Consider the following 22,866-nt stretch of genomic DNA (forward strand, 5'->3'; position numbering starts at 1 on the left):
CATGGATTTCCAAAAACTGGATAACAACACAATCCTCGATGGGTATCTGTCAGATCCTTGTCAGATCCTCATCATCACCTAACCTAGGCAAAGCGTGACTCTTTTTTAATGATTGATTTAGAATCTGAATGTCATCAGATTCTATAAAAGAAGAACCCATCGAGAAGAAAAAAAAAAAAAGGCAAATAAGAAAATATCCCTGGAAAATCAAAAATATTTAGAAAGGAAATATAATTTTTAGAATACATAGTTTTACACACCATTATTTTAAGTTATCCTAAAAAAAATGAGATCTATGAATTGAAGGCATTTATGAAGTTTTTTTTTATTAAGCCGGCTGTTCAGAAAATATATAAAAAATTACGCGACCATAACAGAGATATATATATAGTATGCTTTTGAATACCTAAAATCATATTTAATTGCAAAAATGGAACTAATCCAAATAGATTATCCAAAAAGGTTTGTTTTTACTACGGACGCTTACGACATCCCCATTGGCGGCGTACTTTCGCAGAAAAACAAAACAAACACATTCGTTTCAAAAACCCTAAGTAAAACAGAAGGAAATTGCGTCCCAAATGAAAAGGAACTATAGTTGGGTGTTAGGAGTTTCCTGTATTGCGTTCTCGCAAGAAATCCTAACTCAAACATGAAGAGATAGCATGCTTTTATAGAGGAATTTGTCCCTAAAAGATATTACAAACGAGGATCAACCAACGTCGTCGGTGACGCCTTATTGAGGGTAGTGATTAATCACATTCACATTCTAATGAAGATAATCACGGTTGTGAGAAGAACCTTTGTTCGATAACAAAACTATTCATTCAGCCGTAAGTACCTATAAAAACGTACTTGAAGAAACCAACAAATCCTTGAACCAATTAAGCAACAATTACTTATTTTCAAAAACGAAATCATAATTCACAAAAAATACAAAGTATTCAACCAAAAATGGCATATAATAGAATACGGCAAAGTTAATAACCATACATAATGCGTTGGTCACCATTCCGTCGGTCTGGACATAATTACATATAATTGAGATTGTGTTGGTTTTTGTTTTATGGTTTCCGGCCGACCTTCAATATAGTGGCCGCCCCTAGAAAAAGATATCTGCAACAAATCGTAGGCAAAGTACAGCGTGCTGCTGATCTACTCATTTTAGCTCTGCAAACCACACGCTATGATGCCCTGAATACCATGCTTCATATCCTTAAGATTGACCTAAATACGGGACGGAAACATTTTTTTTTAAACACATAATGCCGATAGGATGGCTACAACATTGTCTTTTCACGAAATATAGGGCTATCTATATATATTTGTTGGCGTAGAAAAAACCCTTTTTAAACTTTTAACGACGTCATTAGAAGCCCATAACATATGAAAAGCACTAAAGTAATACTCAACCTTGTAGAAGATGCTGCTTAGCAAAAAAAATACATTAAAGAATTAACTAGTAATCAATTTCTAACCCAAACTGAAATGATACTATTATAAATAATCTTTAGGAATAGATATTAGCATTAAAATTTTTTAGCTACTGTTAAAAATTGAGTTTAATCCAAACTTATTTACAGCCTATACATAAACTACAGCTGGTTTTACTTAGAAGAAAGCGCAACGCTTTGTTTGTTTGTTTGGCTGTGTAGCACTCCACGAAACTTTTTTATGAAACCAAATAAAGTCTCGCGCCAAAGTGTGAAATAAAAAATGCACGGATCGTCCACGGCTAAGTTTACCAAGGTCCCGCAAACGTAAATTCGCCAAGTGCGTTTTAATACCCTCAGCCCTTTTTGTGTAAATATGTATAACAAGCAGAAAAAACCACCAAAAACATAAAGTATACAAAATCTTACTCAGCATCAATAACTGCATCATTGAAACATTAAAGACATACAATTTTGAGCATAGGTTATCTTAGTGTCCGAGTTTGTTTTACATTCAACTTGTTCCCATATCAAGCAAACAATAAAAATCAAATTCGAATCAATTCTCGTATGTGATCTTAGATAATCTCGTTTCCACAATATAGAAAAAAGGAACTAAAGTAAAAGCCTTGCTAAATTTCATTGAGATCGGACAATTAACTACGAGCTTAATTACGAATGTGTTTTATAGAGTGGGCGACTAGGAAAGAAGAATCTCAGCAGCAGCATAATTTGCTCTTCAAGAGGTGTGCGTGCGGACAAGAGCGGTCTTACTTGTTTATCTTACGGCTTGAGGTGGGAAGTTCACAATCCATTACTGACGTGACTTTATCCAGCTCATTATAAATCAGGCTGATCCTTAGTAAAACCCCGACTCAAAAGTGAGGCCTCTTGAAGCAGAACAGAATTCTGCAGCAATTGTAGATTTTATGTTTTTCGGCCAAGAGCTCATTAATAACAAATAACGACTACTCTGTGAATAAGCCTCTGGAATGCCCGTAGCATTTCTTAGCGGAAATATGAGCCCTTAAACACGCCATAATGATATATTGAAAAAAAAACTTACAGCCATAATAAATTAACTTGTTGTGGAAAATATTACACTCGCAATTGCAATTCCATTTCTAGAGTGTTTTTCGCTTGCTGTCAAGTGGTTTGCCAAACATCTTCTTTAATAACTTCTTTGTTTCTGTGTTCAAGCGCATTCAAATTGTTGGTTAAATTAATGAGTAATATTGTAATTGCGATAGTATTGTTTTGCTGTGCTGTGTATGTAAAACTATTAAATTGTTTTGTGTTTTAACGGAAAAAAATTGTTAGTGTAACCTTTTTTAAATTAATATTTTAAAAACATCAAGACTTGTAGCACGAGCTGAGTTTCCTTTTACCGAACCAAACATTTGTCGCTTTACTTTAATAGGTGATTGCACACAAAAATTGTATTCAAATGCTTTCATATGTATGGCAACTTGAGAAGAAATAAATTGATGGGATGATGTTGAAACCTACTGCGAACAAAATAAATGCTGCTAAGCTATATTTCTATAAGTGTTAAATTAATTGTAAGCTTAAGATTTTATAAATATTAAAATAAGGTTCTGTGCGGTATAGTGGGAAGCTTACTTTTTTTAGATTTTTCGCATTCTTTTGGACGCCTGCGCCGTGTATGAATAGTATCACGTCTCATAGAATGGGGTCTATTAACGCCATGAAGCTTGAAGTATAACCCACAAGCGTTGCAAACCATTTCTCCTCTTACGCTCCGTCTCCAAATTGTTGTTGTCAGTGTACCACAATTAGAACAAGACATATCCTTTTGAGAAGTAGATAGAGCAGCAGTGCTGCTACATTTTATGCTCTGGAAAATTTGTTATACCTAAATTGGTATGTACTTTAAAATAGAAGTATGTTAATACCTTCTTATCTGTTATTCCTTCTGTATTTGCATTAGACATATTTTCTGGATGAAGACGAGTATCGGTGTCTGTAATATCTGGAGATTCCTTGCAATCTGTTTTAGTAGGAAAACTCTGCTTTCTTCTACATATTTTGACAACATTCGGTTGCGATTCAGGCATATCCTATCCAATAAAACGTAACTTTAATCAAAATTTTTATTTAATGATTTTTTTTACCTTTAAAAGTGGTATAGGTTCTTCAGGTACTTTTGTCAATGCAATGGTTGACGGCACAGGAAATCCGTAAGTGTGACTCATCATATTCCGTAAAAGCTGTGTTGCGCGACTTTCATCTTTATTTTTAGCTAAAACAATAAATTATTAAATGTATATATTAAGCAATTTTTTTTATATTTGTAATTTTAAATATTTAAGTTTTCTGTAAGAGCAGCAAGTCGATAGGTTAAAAATGCGCTAGGTTTGCAAGATCTGGTGTTTTGCAACACTACTAATTATTCGCATTTATATCTTAATTTAATTACTTTACAACTATCCAAACATTGCAAGTCTATTTGTGTTTCGAATAAGTAACCGACTATTAGCTCTTAGTGTGAGCTACATTTGGTTGTTAGTAGAAGAGGGTTCAGGGTATCCCCTAGTCGGGAACATACAAATGGGCGGACGGACATATCTAGATCAACTCTGATATTGATGCTGATCAAGAATATATACTTTACTTTTACTACGGAGATGTCTCCTTCTATGCGTTACTTATTTTACGACAAAATTATAATACCCTCTGCAAGGGTATAACCAAAGACAATATAAACACTAAGATGAGTAACGCCATACAACAAAATGCTACTATGGAGCTTGATTTTTTGAAAATTGAGAACGAAAACGAAATCTGTTGCATTGCGCTCTCACAGCCGAGAGAACGAAAAAGCTAAAAATAGAATGTGTTCTCAGCATCGGCTCTATGAGGGCCGTGCAAGCAATTAAGTTTGTATGCGTGTGAATATACATACATAACATCATATTTGAATGTGTTGTACCCGAAAGGCCTGCTCTGGCAAAGTCTCTGGCTGGCAAAGAAACAATTTTCTTAGTTTTTAAGCGCAGATCACGACCTACCCTATCGATTACATTCTGTGCTCCATATTCTTAAAGCTTGGCGCCCTTGTTGGCATAGAGTTGCAAGTGCAATATCTAAATTAAATTAATAAAATATCTAACTAAAATAACTAATTGTATTTTTTAGCAGTTTTGTTTCTTGATTGGAGAATAAAAATAATATTAATTTAATTTAAAGAAATTATGTAAATATTTGCATCGACATAAAAATACATATTTTGAACGGAGCCAACCTCAGTACACAAAACGCATTCATATATCAACACAAATTTGGGATAGGTCATGATCTGCGCTAGAAAACTAATTTCTTGGCAGCTAAAGCCAGAGCAGTGAATAACAACACATATATACATATTTTGATGTATGCATGCGTAATTCACGCATACAACAAAAGGTGCATGCACGCTATTGGCTGAGACAATAAATTTTCTCGAGCAATCTAAGTGTGCTATTTTCTTAACATAGTTATTGCGCAAGAAGCGCCTTATGTAAAAATTATATAAGTTCTTATCTTTTCCTGTAAAATTAATCGTTAATATCTAGAGTAACATATAATTTAAATAAAGCATGCATTTCATGGATAAAGCACAAGCACTTTGCGTCGATCGTAAGTTCTAAACTTTTTCGCTCAATGTACTTTGAAAACGAAGCGACGCAAAGCAGTATCGACCAGCTTTGCTGAAGGCAGGCAACAATCTTCGAAGCTCGTGTCAGCATCAGCAAGCCGCGACTTCGGCATTCGTCGTCTTTGGAGACCGAACAACAGGTCGGCAGGCATGCCGTACGAAGCCTTAAAGGTCAGATGAAAGGCCAGGCTAGAAATTTTGCGTCGCAATCAAATGTATGGGCGTTATTCATCTTAGTGTTTATATTGTCTTTGGTATAACTAGTACTATCTCAGAAATGGGAACTAACCTGACAATGGAAGATATGAATATAAACTTGACTTGGCTAAATATTCCATAGCCAAGTCGAACTTCTTTCTTCTGAATTCTCAATGCTATGAGAATTATCTAACTCGTTGTAAAAGGCAATTTCCCCAAAATCCGAGAGTGTTTTACAATTTTGTAAACTTTAAGCGAAAATCTTCAAGTTTGCCATCTTCTTTTTCTCAATGATTCTGATTCTGCTAACCTCTTTGCTAATTTTTTTTTCCAATCAAGTTAATCTTCAGCCTGTCCTAGTACTAATTCTTACCCTTATACCATTTCATCCTCTAGTTTAATACCCTCTACCATTATTTCACACTCCTCTCTCCTTTTAGCTATAAACTCTTTAAAATCATCTTAGTCTCATGGGCCTGACAATATTCCTAGCTGTCTACTCAAGAAAGGTAGTTATTCACTTCTTTGTCCATTGCTAAAGCTTTTTAATCTATCCCTTGAATCTTTTGGCTTTCCATCTCTTTGTAAAGAATTTTTTATCATGAATCTCAATAAAAAAGATGGAAAGTCTGATATACAAAATTACAGGGGCATTGCAAACCCGCTATTTCTAAAATTTTTGAAAAATATTCACAGCCTTTCTGCAAATCAGTTATTTCCCCTGTTCAACATGTATTCGTAAAGAATCGGTCACAACCAATCTGCTAGAGTTTACTTTCTTGGTAAATGTCCTTTCGAAAATGCAAGCTGCTGTAATTTTCACTGACTTCAGTAAGGCGTTTGACTCTGTCCACCACCTCAACATTTTACTTTTCAACTTGACCGAATAGGTTTCACTTCGTCTCTTGTGCTATGGATTAATTCCTATTGAAAAGGTAGGACCCAAAGAGTAATGTTGAGGCTGACAACGTTACTTCTGGTGTTCCTCAAAGTAGTTTTCTTGGACCTTTACTCTTTACTCTTTTTATAAATGATCTCCCCTCTGTTATATCACCTGCCCGTGTATTCATGTATGCGGACGATGTGGGCTTTCTTTTAGATTCTAAACTCAACTTTAATTTGCATATAGATACCATTTTTAATGAATCAAAAGAAGTACTTGGATTCATAAATCTTGTTTGCCGTATCCTTAAACACTGCTCTTGCATTTGGTCTCCGCAGTATAACAATAGCCAGGACCGTATTGAATCTGTTTAGAAGCAATTTCTCCTCTTTGCCTTACGAGGTTAAATTTGGGACCCTAAGCTTCGGGATTTAGTTATTTTTTTTTATTTATTTATTAATGGTCGACAAAACGAGCGTATTCCTCATTATTCAGTAGATTATACAACAGATAAAAGAATTATATGCAAAAAGCCTAGTTAACGAATACAATTTTCTAAATGCATCACCGATCGATGGAGGTGTTTTATTTGCCAGTCCGGCCAGCTGTGCCCCTTTTCACAGCTAATTTTGTCAGTGACGCTATTAGAGCCTACATCTAAACAGAAGGTTGTAAGTAGGTAAAAAGTGTTCTTAAGTAAAATTAAATATAATCCTAATTTTCTATATTAATAAAGAAAATACAATAAATAGGAAAAAAGAAAGTAAGATGATTGTTAATAAAGTAAAGCAATGTAAGTTAGATGAACAGTGTTAAGTAGATAGGACAAAGAGAGAAGTTATGGGAAATCACCGACCGGTGGGGGAAAATTTTTTAGCCTGTCCGGCTAGCTATGCCCCAGCTCATAGCTGGGAATGGTCAGCGATTTCCCGAAGGTATACTGAAAGCAACGATTTTATTAAGGGTAGAGAGAGTTCGGTAGAGAATACGTGATGCAAACTATTATAATTTTTACATAGCACGCGAAAACGATTGTGCATAGCGTAGTCTGTTGTGCACGTAGATAGGAATAAGGGGCGATAATTTCTGGTTGGTCTAGCCGGAACAGAGAATTGAAGACGCCCTAGCAGAAAAGGAGAATCTATGTCGCAAAAATCAACTTATGTAGAAGGACAACACCGAGAATTGTCCTACGTTTGGTTAACGACGGAAGGTTGAGAAGAAGTCTGCTGGAGTAGGATGGCAACCGAAGATTAGGTTCCCAATTTAAACCTCGTAAGGCAAAATGCAGAAATTGTTTTTGAACAGATTCAATACGATTGTTATACTATTGTTATACTGTGGAGACCATATGCAAAAGCAGTATTCAACTTACTCATGCAGGCTGCTTCTTCTTAATCTTCAGTCGTTAACCAACCGTAGGACAACTCTCGGCGTTGTCTTTCAACATAAGTTGATTGTTGGCGATATAGAATCTCATTTTCTGCTAGGGCGTCTTCAATTGTTTGTTTACCTACCCCTAATAAAATCGATGCTTTCAGGATACCTTCGGAAAGTCACTGACCATTCCTACCTATGAGCAGGGGTATTGCTTGCCGCACAGGCTGTAAATTGATTTCGGTGATTTCGCATTACTTTTCTCTTTGTCCTATCTACTCTATACATCTAGCTTACATTTCTTTTGTATTTGTCTATTAATATAGCCAATTAAGATTATTTTTAATTTTACTTAAGAATACTTTCTTCTGCTTAGATGTTGGCTCTAATAGCGTCACTGACAATATTAACTGTGAGAGGGGGACAGCTGGCAAATAAAACACCTCCATCGGTCCGTGATGCTATTTAAAAAATTATGTTCTTTAACTAGGCTTTTAGCATATAGTTCCATTATATATTGTAAAATCTATTAAAAAATGACGAAGACACTCGTTTTGAGCTCCCGACTAGGGAATACCCTGAACATTCCTATTCCAACACCAAATGCAGTTCGTGCAACATGCTTGTTTGAAGTAACAAAAACAAAATTAAACAAGTAAGAGGTTCTAGTCGGGAGCTCCCGATTAGGGTATACCCTGAACCCTCTTCTTCCAACATCAAATGCATATATATATATATTCTATTTTAGAAGCAGTATGTCAAGTTTGGTGACTAGCTCTTATTATTTACCAAACTTGTCCAAACAGGATATCGATATCGATTTTTATCGATTGCTTGGAAACGGAGTAAGTTATCAATTAACGGAAGCAAGCTCGATCTACGCAGGCACTAGGAGCACCTACATCTAAAAAGTCTCTAGCTCTTATAGGTTCTGAGATCCTTGCGTTCATACATACGGACAGACGGACAGGCAGACAGACGGACATGGCTAGACCGACGCGGCTATTGGTGCTGATCAAGAATATATATACCTTATAAGGTCGGAGATGCTTCCTTCTGCCTGTTACATACATTTGGATTATGCACGAATACAATATACCCTTATACCCGATTTTGATGGGTACAGGGTACACAAAAAAAATTTCCCTTGGCAAGGTTCGACGTTGTAAAGTGACCGTATTACTTGCTGACGACTGTACTCAACAGGCAAACTATCAAAACAAGTAAGAGAATCTAGTCGGGAGCTCCCGACTAGCGGATACCCTGAACCCTCTTCTTCCAACATCAAATGCATATATATTCTTTTTTAGAAGCTATATGTCAAGTTTGGTAACTCTGCCCAAAAAACAGGATACCGATATCGATTTTTTTCGATTGCTTGGAAACGGAGTAAGTTATCGATTATCGGAAATAATCTAGATCTGCGCGGGAACTAGGAGCACCTTCATCGAAACTTTCAAGCTCTTATAGGTTCTGAGATCCTTGCGTTCATTCATACGGACGGACAGACAGACATGGCTAGATCGACTCGGCTATTGATGCTGAACAAGAATATATATACTCTATGGGGTCGGAGATGCTTCCTTCTGCCTGTTACATACATTTGGATTTCGCACATATACAATATACCCTTGTACCCATTTTAAATGGGATCAGGGTATAAAAAAAAAGAAAAGTTTCCCAGGTGGGGCTCGAACTCGCGAAAGACCGCAACACTTGCTACGCCTCTACTCAACAGCCACTCCAATAATTAAGTATTATTAAGAGAAAAAAAATCAATTAAAATAGCAGCACAGAAAATAGTCGCAATTACAATACTGTTAGAATCCGATAGAATGCGAAGCAGACGCGCATGAATGTGTGTGTATATATGTATACACAAATTCTTGATGTTTTCCTTAGCTGTGCCATCCAATTGCGCAGTTACATATAACTTTGGTTTTTTCTTAACCGATCTTAGTGAAATTTTCTACAGTATATCTTATTTTGCCATAGAATATTTGTGTGCTTATAAGAAGTCATCATTAAAACTGTGGCTTAGATTGGTTGGAAATATAAGTAGGGTTATTAACTTGATTTAAAGCTCTGCCGTGTTAGCGGGGAGGTGGCGATAGGTTTAAAATGAAAGATACTTAATATATATTTATAATATTCTAGAATCAATAAATCAAGTTTGGTGACTCCAGCTCTTATTATTTACTAAAATTTATAAAAAAAAAAGGATGTCGATATCGATTTTATCGATTGCTTGGAAACTGAGTAAGTTATCGATTATCGGAAACAAACTAGATCTGCGCAAGCATTAGGAAGATCTCTAACATCTTACATAACATTTCAGGTCTCTAGCTCTTAAAGGTTCTGAGACAGACGGACGGACAGGCAGACGGACATGGCTAGATCGACTTGGCTATTAATGCTGATTAGGAATATATATACTGTATGGGGTCGGAGACGCTTCCTTCTTCCTGTTACATACATTTGTATTTTGCACAAATACAATATACCCTTTTTACCCATTTTTAATGGGTTCAGTATATAAAAACAACAATAGAGCATGCAGATACACTGATACAAACGGCGCTAGTAAAACCGACGCTGTCGAAAGCAACAACAATAATTGTTTTGCTATCAGCGACAAACGCAATGACCAGTTTCCAATTAGCCAAATAAATTCTATTGGATTGCGCAATCAACAAGTCTTGCTGAACTTTACCAGCTAAATGATATTCAATTGCAATTGTTGATAGGTACTGTAGGTACTGTTTGTAGCACCAAAAAGTTTCCTAGTCCACTGTTATTTGAAATAGCGCATAAAGGAAAGGTAAGTAATGAAAAAATTCGAAATAAATCTTAAGGATGAATTGTACTATGGTAGCGAATCGAGGCGAATTTGCTCCGGGGACGAATTACAAATCCTCAAGTCTGGTCTCGCTCCGCCTTAAAGAAAACTTACGCCAGAACAAAATTTTTAAACAAATTATATTCATGATCGCGCAGATATGTGGCAAAATCCAACGAAATAAAGCGTATGTGGGTTTCATTCAACAGTCAGTCGTGCCAATTTGTGGTTTGGTCTTTTAAATTTTTGTAACTGGCCGTGCTCACTTCTAGCAACCTAATGATCCCTTCCTCCCTTGGGTGCACCGCCGTTACGTTTCTAGGGCGGCAATGTGTCCTCGGCGACGACCACCAGCTCTTCCACGATGTCGTTTGCCACTTGTTCTGCAATTGGAGTTCTAGCACATACTCTTTTGACCATTGTCACCAAGACTGTTGCTTGAGCAATGAGACTACTCGCAATCGATTCAAGCAGATGAAAACCTGCTGGCAGAGCCCTTAATGAGCCTTCCACCAGTAGGTTGCATGGCGCTAGAGCCTCGCTATCGTATGCGTCCTTGATTAGCGAATTGGCGTAGAATTGAGCACGGCTTCTACTGCGACTAGAGTCAACAGTAGCTCTACGGCCTTTAGCAGCAGGCTGTCTACCGTCCTTAGGAGTAGGTCCACTGCTGTCTTCACACCTGCCTATCACCGAACCCCGATGAGCAGAACTCTTGGTGGTATGAAATCAAATCCACTTTCGATGCGAATTCGCGGACCTTTTCATTGATTCATCCGCATTGCCAAAAACGGCGCAGTGCCGTTAGTTACAGTGTTACAGTAACCTAAAGAACCTCAAATAGTCAGATTCCCACACTTAAAACTGGAAATATCGATTTGCTTTATATATATTTTTGATGCCACCTGTCAATGCACATTTGTGGGGCCTAAAGCGAAGCAGAGTCGAATTTAGCTTCTCTTGAATGTTCGGTCAAACTTTAAAAAGGTCATTTAACGCAATTTGAGACGAAGTTCAAAAATACACTTCGAAAACATAGTATATGTGATTTGTCTTAAGACACACGGATGCGGAATGAAGTAGTGTGGATTATTTGGAATCTGATTTTCTATTTCAGACATGTGAGCGTTAAGTGTTTATCCATGAATTCCAAGTACATGCGCCTTGGCTCGGAATTTCAAAATAGGGATGTTTCTTACCAAGCTGAGTGGGATCTGTTTTAAATAAGATCTTACTATGAATCGACTTAACAAAAATATTTCTAAAGTGTCCAGAAAGTGAATCTCACTTAATTGCTGTTCAACTGCTCGGAGATTTTCGCTACCATATACACGGCCTTGCCTGGAATGTTTTGTGTTTAACAATTTAAATATTCATTTTTGGGCAGTTTCAGCTTATTAAAAATTAAATATTGCCCCAAATATCTTAACTATACTTCTATTTGAAAATATATTTAACGTTCATCGAATATAGAACCCAACGTTGAAATCAACACATTACGGCGATGATATTCTTGTGAATATTGAAACCGAAAAAAGAATTGTCGTTCATTACACCAAGAGCAATAGACATCGCAAAAAACTTTTTTTTTTAAATGTTAACAAATATCTCTGAAAATAAATTTAAAGCCGATGGTAAACAGAAAAGTAAATGTGCTTTTGCAAAAAGTGTTAAATATAAAATTTGTTTACACTTTATCGCACATTAAACGTTTGACCCGCATTTATCATCCAAAAAAAGGTAAATTTTGCAAAAAAAAAAAAGGGAAGTACGTCTAAAATGAATTAACATCTCTGAAAATAAATTTGAAACCGTTTGAATGTTAAACAATTACTGCTTTCAGACAGTTTACCACAGTTGAAATCAATTATAGATCGATCAGATCAACCTAAACACACCCCAGAACTACTTAGAATTGCACAAAATTCTATTTGAGCGGCTTAGGTTGTGCGTTGATCAGATAGGTTAAATACGTTTATTTATGGAGATAGACTTAACAATTTCCCAACATGACAATTTTTAACATGACGCAAGACAGAGCTGAAGGTATTTGCCATTGAACAATTCGTCAGGATAATACAAAACAGGAACGCGTTTCGTGAACCTTCTATGGCAGACCATAATATTTAAGAGCATATGCGTCCTTCGTAAAAACAATTCTAGCAAAATATAGCAACGGCGCCATGTAATACCATTGTAAAGATTTGACTTACGCAAGGTATGTAGATAGTAGAATAGTGAAGCTCGTAAATGCTTAGATTAGTGAAAATATTTTGGAAAACAGAAATAACTCAATATTCAACCGATCGTTTCTATTGCAGATATATGATATAGTGGTCCGCCGTTTTGTAAGGAAACTTATAAATGAAGAGTCTGGTACAGACATTTTGAAAAACAATTGTTTTTCGTAACACAACCAACTTTGCCAATGACAATTTTTATACCAAGTATAGATATAGTTATCGAATCCGACCGGTTTTACTGCCTGCAACCGAAGAACAGACTTATGAAAAGTTTCAGGATAACTTTAAAATTAAAAGACTATTTAGAATAACAGATGTTAATGTGGTCGGAGAAGTCTCTTCTTAAGCTTTAAACATTTCATGACATAACGTTAGTATAAAAATCGAACTCTTAAGAGAAGGCATTAGTGCCACACGTCTTCCAGCAGGGCAATATGGTGAGGATTACAAAATTAAAGGAATCTCAAACTAAAATAAAAAAATTCGATTAATGCTTCAAGATAATATTTTTCTTATAAGGGTTACAGGCCACTTAATGGCAAGATACGGCTTGTACCCCGCTTTCAGCCCGGAAATTCGCATAGTTTATGGAAACTGCATCTATAATAATTGAAAGAGTTAGGTGCTCCGCAGGTGTTTGATGGGCTGCGAAACGCGAGAGAATATCGCTTCGAATATTTTAATATTTTCTCTAGTAGCGCGATTACTAGCGTTCTAAGGCCACCCCTTGCCGTCAGAGCACTGTGTGTTACTGCTATAGCCTGTATCCGCGACAGCGTTCATCTCGTGTTTTGGCGTAAGTCGAAGACCATCTCTTAGAATATATTGTCTATATTGCCTCTTTAAGCATCGGTTTGCCCCTTGCCGTTGTGGCGGTCTTTTTACAAACGTGTGCTTGCAATGAATCCACCGAAGGCATTTAATTAATTTTTATTGTATTGTTGTTAGTTCCTTTAGACTCGGTGATTTGGCAGTTACTCTTGCTGCAGACGGAACTGCTTTTGATCATTTTTTATTTGGATCTTTAAGGTTTGTACAATTTTATATAGAAATGTTTAGGTTTATAAATAATTCTTAACATGTATTAAAGTATTTGTACTGAAATATTGCATTTATCGATTTCTTTGGTCTTCATGTAATTTTAAGATTTGCCAATTGTATAGGCAGCCGCCAAATCGAGAGTTCTAGAAATTGTGAGTCGCATCTCTAGTGGCAATACAATAAATGAATTAATTTAAGAAATTTTAATTGGCTTAGCGTATCTAATGGTTTTTCTTTTTTGTAAAGAAGCAAACTTATGCATATGTCAATGCGTGAAGAGGCTGGCCTGCTTAATACATTACTCACATCATCACATCATACATCACTCACACTGAGAAATGTGGCTACTGGCTGAGTTGCATGCGCGGCCATGGAGTGTGCAATTCTATGTCAACCGCTAATATATATGTGCCGAATATAAAACAAATTCTTCTAACTATTATTTTTGAATATTATTGATTGACAGAAGGTACTGTTATTCAATATGGTGTGAGATGAAGAAATTAGTTTCTGCCAAGCATGGTCGGAGTGTGTTATGCAGCGTTCAGTTTGGTATTTGGTGTTAAGTGCGCACTAACAGTGCTTAAGGTAAAATGACAAAAGCATGTGTAATATGCTTATGAACAATAAAAATCTCCTTATTGAACAGACGTGCTTTCCAAAATAAACAATAGAGCATGAATTAAAATCAAGTAAAATAGTGCTCAATATGAATTTCCAAATGCTTATGCAGGTACATACTTAATGATGCATTTATTCACAACACACAAAGTAATTGCTTCCTATTGCTTAACTTTCGGAGCGGCAGAGCTGATTTTTCCTCCTGCCCATACTATCGGAATTAAATGTTAAGCAACTTCTTTCTGAATACCAATTGCGCAGTTACATATAACTTTGGTTTTTTCTTAACCGATCTTAGTGAAATTTTCTACATTATATCTTATTTTGCCATAGAATATTTGTGTGCTTATAAGAAGTCATCATTAAAACTGTGGCTTAGATTGGTTGGAAATATAAGTAGGGTTATTAACTTGATTTAAAGCTCTGCCGTGTTAGCGGGGAGGTGGCGATAGGTTTAAAATGAAAGATACTTAATATATATTTATAATATTCTAGAATCAATAAATCAAGTTTGGTGACTCCAGCTCTTATTATTTACTAAAATTTATAAAAAAAAAAGGATGTCGATATCGATTTTATCGATTGCTTGGAAACTGAGTAAGTTATCGATTATCGGAAACAAACTAGATCCGCGCAAGCATTAGGAAGATCTCTAACATCTTAAATTTCAGGTCTCTAGCTCTTAAAGGTTCTGAGACAGACGGACGGACAGGCAGACGGACATGGCTAGATCGACTTGGCTATTAATGCTGATTAGGAATATATATACTGTATGGGGTCGGAGACGCTTCCTTCTTCCTGTTACATACATTTGTATTTTGCACAAATACAATATACCCTTTTTACCCATTTTTAATGGGTTCAGTATATAAAAACAACAATAGAGCATGCAGATACACTGATACAAACGGCGCTAGTAAAACCGACGCTGTCGAAAGCAACAACAATAATTGTTTTGCTATCAGCGACAAACGCAATGACCAGTTTCCAATTAGCCAAATAAATTCTATTGGATTGCGCAATCAACAAGTCTTGCTGAACTTTACCAGCTAAATGATATTCAATTGCAATTGTTGATAGGTACTGTAGGTACTGTTTGTAGCACCAAAAAGTTTCCTAGTCCACTGTTATTTGAAATAGCGCATAAAGGAAAGGTAAGTAATGAAAAAATTCGAAATAAATCTTAAGGATGAATTGTACTATGGTAGCGAATCGAGGCGAATTTGCTCCGGGGACGAATTACAAATCCTCAAGTCTGGTCTCGCTCCGCCTTAAAGAAAACTTACGCCAGAACAAAATTTTTAAACAAATTATATTCATGATCGCGCAGATATGTGGCAAAATCCAACGAAATAAAGCGTATGTGGGTTTCATTCAACAGTCAGTCGTGCCAATTTGTGGTTTGGTCTTTTAAATTTTTGTAACTGGCCGTGCTCACTTCTAGCAACCTAATGATCCCTTCCTCCCTTGGGTGCACCGCCGTTACGTTTCTAGGGCGGCAATGTGTCCTCGGCGACGACCACCAGCTCTTCCACGATGTCGTTTGCCACTTGTTCTGCAATTGGAGTTCTAGCACATACTCTTTTGACCATTGTCACCAAGACTGTTGCTTGAGCAATGAGACTACTCGCAATCGATTCAAGCAGATGAAAACCTGCTGGCAGAGCCCTTAATGAGCCTTCCACCAGTAGGTTGCATGGCGCTAGAGCCTCGCTATCGTATGCGTCCTTGATTAGCGAATTGGCGTAGAATTGAGCACGGCTTCTACTGCGACTAGAGTCAACAGTAGCTCTACGGCCTTTAGCAGCAGGCTGTCTACCGTCCTTAGGAGTAGGTCCACTGCTGTCTTCACACCTGCCTATCACCGAACCCCGATGAGCAGAACTCTTGGTGGTATGAAATCAAATCCACTTTCGATGCGAATTCGCGGACCTTTTCATTGATTCATCCGCATTGCCAAAAACGGCGCAGTGCCGTTAGTTACAGTGTTACAGTAACCTAAAGAACCTCAAATAGTCAGATTCCCACACTTAAAACTGGAAATATCGATTTGCTTTATATATATTTTTGATGCCACCTGTCAATGCACATTTGTGGGGCCTAAAGCGAAGCAGAGTCGAATTTAGCTTCTCTTGAATGTTCGGTCAAACTTTAAAAAGGTCATTTAACGCAATTTGAGACGAAGTTCAAAAATACACTTCGAAAACATAGTATATGTGATTTGTCTTAAGACACACGGATGCGGAATGAAGTAGTGTGGATTATTTGGAATCTGATTTTCTATTTCAGACATGTGAGCGTTAAGTGTTTATCCATGAATTCCAAGTACATGCGCCTTGGCTCGGAATTTCAAAATAGGGATGTTTCTTACCAAGCTGAGTGGGATCTGTTTTAAATAAGATCTTACTATGAATCGACTTAACAAAAATATTTCTAAAGTGTCCAGAAAGTGAATCTCACTTAATTGCTGTTCAACTGCTCGGAGATTTTCGCTACCATATACACGGCCTTGCCTGGAATGTTTTGTGTTTAACAATTTAAATATTCATTTTTGGGCAGTTTCAGCTTATTAAAAATTAAATATTGCCCCTAATATCTTAACTATACTTCTATTTGAAAATATATTTAACGTTCATCGAATATAGAACCCAACGTTGAAATCAACACATTACGGCGATGATATTCTTGTGAATATTGAAACCGAAAAAAGAATTGTCGTTCATTACACCAAGAGCAATAGACATCGCAAAAAACTTTTTTTTTTAAATGTTAACAAATATCTCTGAAAATAAATTTAAAGCCGATGGTAAACAGAAAAGTAAATGTGCTTTTGCAAAAAGTGTTAAATATAAAATTTGTTTACACTTTATCGCACATTAAACGTTTGACCCGCATTTATCATCCAAAAAAAGGTAAATTTTGCAAAAAAAAAAAAGGGAAGTACGTCTAAAATGAATTAACATCTCTGAAAATAAATTTGAAACCGTTTGAATGTTAAACAATTACTGCTTTCAGACAGTTTACCACAGTTGAAATCAATTATAGATCGATCAGATCAACCTAAACACACCCCAGAACTACTTAGAATTGCACAAAATTCTATTTGAGCGTGCCCCTCCTTCACATAATCTGACAACAGTCAACATTTTTGGGTTTCTAGTTATTACGGCTTAGGTTGTGCGTTGATCAGATAGGTTAAATACGTTTATTTATGGAGATAGACTTAACAATTTCCCAACATGACAATTTTTAACATGACGCAAGACAGAGCTGAAGGTATTTGCCATTGAACAATTCGTCAGGATAATACAAAACAGGAACGCGTTTCGTGAACCTTCTATGGCAGACCATAATATTTAAGAGCATATGCGTCCTTCGTAAAAACAATTCTAGCAAAATATAGCAACGGCGCCATGTAATACCATTGTAAAGATTTGACTTACGCAAGGTATGTAGATAGTAGAATAGTGAAGCTCGTAAATGCTTAGATTAGTGAAAATATTTTGGAAAACAGAAATAACTCAATATTCAACCGATCGTTTCTATTGCAGATATATGATAAAGTGGTCCGCCGTTTTGTAAGGAAACTTATAAATGAAGAGTCTGGTACAGACATTTTGAAAAACAATTGTTTTTCGTAACACAACCAACTTTGCCAATGACAATTTTTATACCAAGTATAGATATAGTTATCGAATCCGACCGGTTTTACTGCCTGCAACCGAAGAACAGACTTATGAAAAGTTTCAGGATAACTTTAAAATTAAAAGACTATTTAGAATAACAGATGTTAATGTGGTCGGAGAAGTCTCTTCTTAAGCTTTAAACATTTCATGACATAACGTTAGTATAAAAATCGAACTCTTAAGAGAAGGCATTAGTGCCACACGTCTTCCAGCAGGGCAATATGGTGAGGATTACAAAATTAAAGGAATCTCAAACTAAAATAAAAAAATTCGATTAATGCTTCAAGATAATGTTTTTCTTATAAGGGTTACAGGCCACTTAATGGCAAGATACGGCTTGTACCCCGCTTTCAGCCCGGAAATTCGCATAGTTTATGGAAACTGCATCTATAATAATTGAAAGAGTTAGGTGCTCCGCAGGTGTTTGATGGGCTGCGAAACGCGAGAGAATATCGCTTCGAATATTTTAATATTTTCTCTAGTAGCGCGATTACTAGCGTTCGGAGGCCACCCCTTGCCGTCAGAGCACTGTGTGTTACTGCTATAGCCTGTATCCGCGACAGCGTTCATCTCGTGTTTTGGCGTAGGTCGAAGACCATCTCTTAGAATATATTGTCTATATTGCCTCTTTAAGCATCGGTTTGCCCCTTGCCGTTGTGGCGGTCTTTTTACAAACGTGTGCTTGCAATGAATCCACCGAAGGCATTTAATTAATTTTTATTGTATTGTTGTTAGTTCCTTTAGACTCGGTGATTTGGCAGTTACTCTTGCTGCAGACGGAACTGCTTTTGATCATTTTTTATTTGGATCTTTAAGGTTTGTACAATTTTATATAGAAATGTTTAGGTTTATAAATAATTCTTAACATGTATTAAAGTATTTGTACTGAAATATTGCATTTATCGATTTCTTTGGTCTTCATGTAATTTTAAGATTTGCCAATTGTATAGGCAGCCGCCAAATCGAGAGTTCTAGAAATTGTGAGTCGCATCTCTAGTGGCAATACAATAAATGAATTAATTTAAGAAATTTTAATTGGCTTAGCGTATCTAATGGTTTTTCTTTTTTGTAAAGAAGCAAACTTATGCATATGTCAATGCGTGAAGAGGCTGGCCTGCTTAATACATTACTCACATCATCACATCATACATCACTCACACTGAGAAATGTGGCTACTGGCTGAGTTGCATGCGCGGCCATGGAGTGTGCAATTCTATGTCAACCGCCAATATATATGTGCCGAATATAAAACAAATTCTAACTATTATTTTTGAATATTATTGATTGATAGAAGGTACTGTTATTCAATATGGTGTGAGATGAAGAAATTAGTTTCTGCCAAGCATGGTCGGAGTGTGTTATGCAGCGTTCAGTTTGGTATTTGGTGTTAAGTGCGCACTAACAGTGCTTAAGGTAAAATGACAAAAGCATGTGTAATATGCTTATGAACAATAAAAATCTCCTTATTGAACAGACGTGCTTTCCAAAATAAACAATAGAGCATGAATTAAAATCAAGTAAAATAGTGCTCAATATGAATTTCCAAATGCTTATGCAGGTACATACTTAATGATGCATTTATTCACAACACACAAAGTAATTGCTTCCTATTGCTTAACTTTCGGAGCGGCAGAGCTGATTTTTCCTCCTGCCCATACTATCGGAATTAAATGTTAAGCAACTTCTTTCTGAATACACAAGCTTTTAAAATAAGTTTTTTTTATACATTTTGGGAGAAATGTATAAATGTGTTTTAAAATATATTATATATAGACCGCTTACTAGCCGACTTAAGTCCACCAGCAGCTTAATGGAGTACATTCCGGGCTACTTGAGGCACTTATTTGACAGGCAGTGGCATAGCTATACCAACATTTTAAACGACAAAATGTTCCAGGTCATCCAGGATATACCTTTTACACAAAAAACAAGTAAGAGGTTATAGTCGGGAGCTCCCGACTAAGGAATACCCTGAACCCTCTTCTTCCAACATCGAATGCATATATATATTTTATTTTAGAAGCTATATGTCAAGTTTGGTGAATCTAGCTCTTATTATTTACTAAAATTGCCCAAAAAACAGGATATCGATATCGATTTTTATCGATTACTTGGAAACGGAGTAAGTTATCGATTATCGGAAACAAACTCTATCTGCGCGGGAACAAGGAGCATCTACATCTAAAATTTCTCTAGCTCTTATAGGTTCTGACATCCTTGCCTTCATACATACGTACGGACGGACGGACGGACCGACGGAGGGACAGATAGACGGACATGGCTAGATCGAATTGGCTATTGGTGCTGATCAAGAATATATATACTTTATGGGGTCGGAGATGCTTCCTTCTGCCTGTTACATACATTTGGATTTTGTACAAATACAATATACCCTTATACCCATTTTTAATGGGTTCAGGGTATAAAAACCATATCTTTGCCGAAGCATCTTAGAGCAGGGCTCCACATTGTGTAACCTGTACACTAATAACAAGCCACTGATACTGACATATCCATCAAGTAACTCCTTTCATTTTTGCAGACGACACGGCATTAGAAAACAGGAATATATGTGAACGAGCCAATGAAAAAAATACCTAAAGAGGTTTGAAAATGTTTAGACTTCGGTCTGAAACAAAGGCTGAAATTAAGCTAAAGTGGCTCTTGAGCCAAGATATCGGTTTTGCTGACAAGACTCAAAGACCATAAGACGAGTGACGGGTGCATAATGAGGCACGCGTGAGGTCCCTAAAGACATTGGCGTTCCATTAGTGGTCATCAACGAAAATAGGCGTCTAGAATCTTAAATAAACTTGTCCGTCCGCAAGATAAAAGAAGTTAAGTTTAAGAGAATATAGTTAGCATTTCTTGACACAAATATATAAATAAGAGTTTTCGTGTTCTTAGATCTCAAACTTCATTTGTTAGTTAATAATTGTCCTAAATTCTTTGTATTCAAACTTACCAGCCGAGCGAGCTAATGCTTGCCACAGTTGAGTAGTAACAGCATCTGTCGCATGGTCAGAACTTACGCTCTCTGGAGTCTTTCTGTCATACATAGCAGATGCGATATCCATTTCTAATTTATTTGAATCAGAGCTGTCCTCAGAAACCGATAAACCAGAAGCAATACTTTCGGTATGCAGATTTTTGGTGTTCAGTTGGTAGCTAGAAGGGCCAACTTCATTTAGAGTAATACTATACTTCCTTAAGTTTCCATCATTCCTCATATGACTTGCATCGATATCAAGTATTTGAGATTGGGAAAGGTTACTTGTTGTTGGATTATTCATTTGACTGCTGTGTTCCCTTTTCACTTTTTTGACAGATAAGTCTATTTCAATGCCCTCTTGCACATCATTATTAATAGATGGACGTTTTGATTTTATCACAGAACTTTTAATACTTGTATCTACAAATGCAGAAACGCAAGGAGATTGAGGATTCGAACATGGAGGCGATATGACAATTTTTTTACTTATATCCATAAGTACTGCTGCAGTCTCTAATTGCTGTTGCAAATTCTTGTATTGTTCAACATCTGAAACTTTAGTATGTAGTTCCACACCATTATCTAATTCGAAAGATACATCCGCCTTTTTGGATTTATCTGCCGCAGTTACATTGTGTTTAACTAGAATTGATTCTCGTTCAATTGTGTTTACTGGCTGTTGTGGACTTTCCAACAAATTTGAATATATCAAAGGCGTTTGAATATCATTAATTTTATTTTCGTTCTGGCGTCCTTTTTCCTTTGAAGACTTCATACTGTTATCATATGTTAGTTGCCGTTGGCTGTATCTACTTTTTGAAGATTTGCTCAGCTCAGTCAGTGCCTTCGCAGCAATTGCTTCAGATGAAGATTTTAAAATTGCATCCAATTTTGTTTCCAACTTGTTTGAATTCTAGAAAAAAAAGTATTAAATGATCAGTGGTAAATACGTCAATGCAAATAATAGCCTCTGTCCACTGAACACATTTCTGAAAATGTGACATTTTTGTATATGTGAAATGCGGCCTGCGTATTTCCCGATAAGAAAACACATTTAACACATCTTTCAAAAGTGTCACATATTTTAAAAATATGTATAAATTCTTCTCAAACATTTCCTGTTTTTTGCGATGATTAATCGAGATTTCTATCGATGTTGTGAAAAATGTGAAAGTATGGTAACCATAAACAGCTGATATATCAGCGAAGGCAAGTATCAACTTTAAATAAGAAATTTAAAATTAGAATAAGCCCACTGTTTTTTAAATTTAAACATGGCGAAATATCGAAAAGAGTACCTAAAATGGAGCCCTAACTTGGAGAGCGCAATTTTTGAGTTATGGAAGAAAAATTTTACGGCGCTTATGTAAATTAAAGCAATTTGATCAGCTGTTTATTTAAAGAAGCGGTACTTTTTCCACTCACATGTTACCGACAACCGGTGGACCATCAATATGTGAAATTTGAAGATGTGACATTTCTTAAACCAGTGGACAGTGGTTATAAGGAAGTAACATTATTATTATTATTACCGTAATTCTAATTAAATATATTATTTTACCAACGTCCATGTTGTTATTTTTATAGCGAGGATATTAATAGGTACATATATATATATATGTATTTACATTAAGCATTATTTTTACACTCTGCGCCCAATGAAAATGGAAAAAATAGTATGACGATGTTTTCAACACAGATATCAGGTAGAGGAAGCATTGCCGCTCAGCAGCATTAATTGTCAATTCAGTCTACTCATGTTCATTTGTATGTCTATCCAATTTCCCGTATGTATAATGGGTCAATCTTGGATTCTATAAGAAGTAAAGATCTTATATATATAGCTCTTCCTTCGGGTCATGCGGATCGAGTTTAAATAAAAACAAGTAAGAGGT

General features: G+C 36.2%; 1 protein-coding gene across 2 annotated transcripts in view; it reads right to left on the reverse strand.

The window, feature by feature from the left end:
* Positions 1 to 22,866, reverse strand: part of GATAd (GATA zinc finger-domain containing protein GATAd) — a 90,386-nt gene that overhangs the window by 40,424 nt on the left and 27,096 nt on the right. For both annotated transcript variants that reach the window (XM_032433091.2, XM_002057384.4), the window contains exons 3-6: positions 20,945 to 21,884; positions 3,569 to 3,696; positions 3,350 to 3,514; positions 3,057 to 3,291 (exon numbers count right to left, since the gene is read on the reverse strand). In XM_032433091.2, the coding sequence (XP_032288982.1) occupies positions 3,057 to 3,291; positions 3,350 to 3,514; positions 3,569 to 3,696; positions 20,945 to 21,884 (1,468 nt within the window). The remainder of the gene's footprint in view (positions 1 to 3,056; positions 3,292 to 3,349; positions 3,515 to 3,568; positions 3,697 to 20,944; positions 21,885 to 22,866) is intronic.

Source organism: Drosophila virilis, chromosome 4, assembly GCF_030788295.1.
Source record: "Drosophila virilis strain 15010-1051.87 chromosome 4, Dvir_AGI_RSII-ME, whole genome shotgun sequence".
In the NCBI taxonomy this organism is placed as follows: domain Eukaryota; kingdom Metazoa; phylum Arthropoda; class Insecta; order Diptera; family Drosophilidae; genus Drosophila; species Drosophila virilis.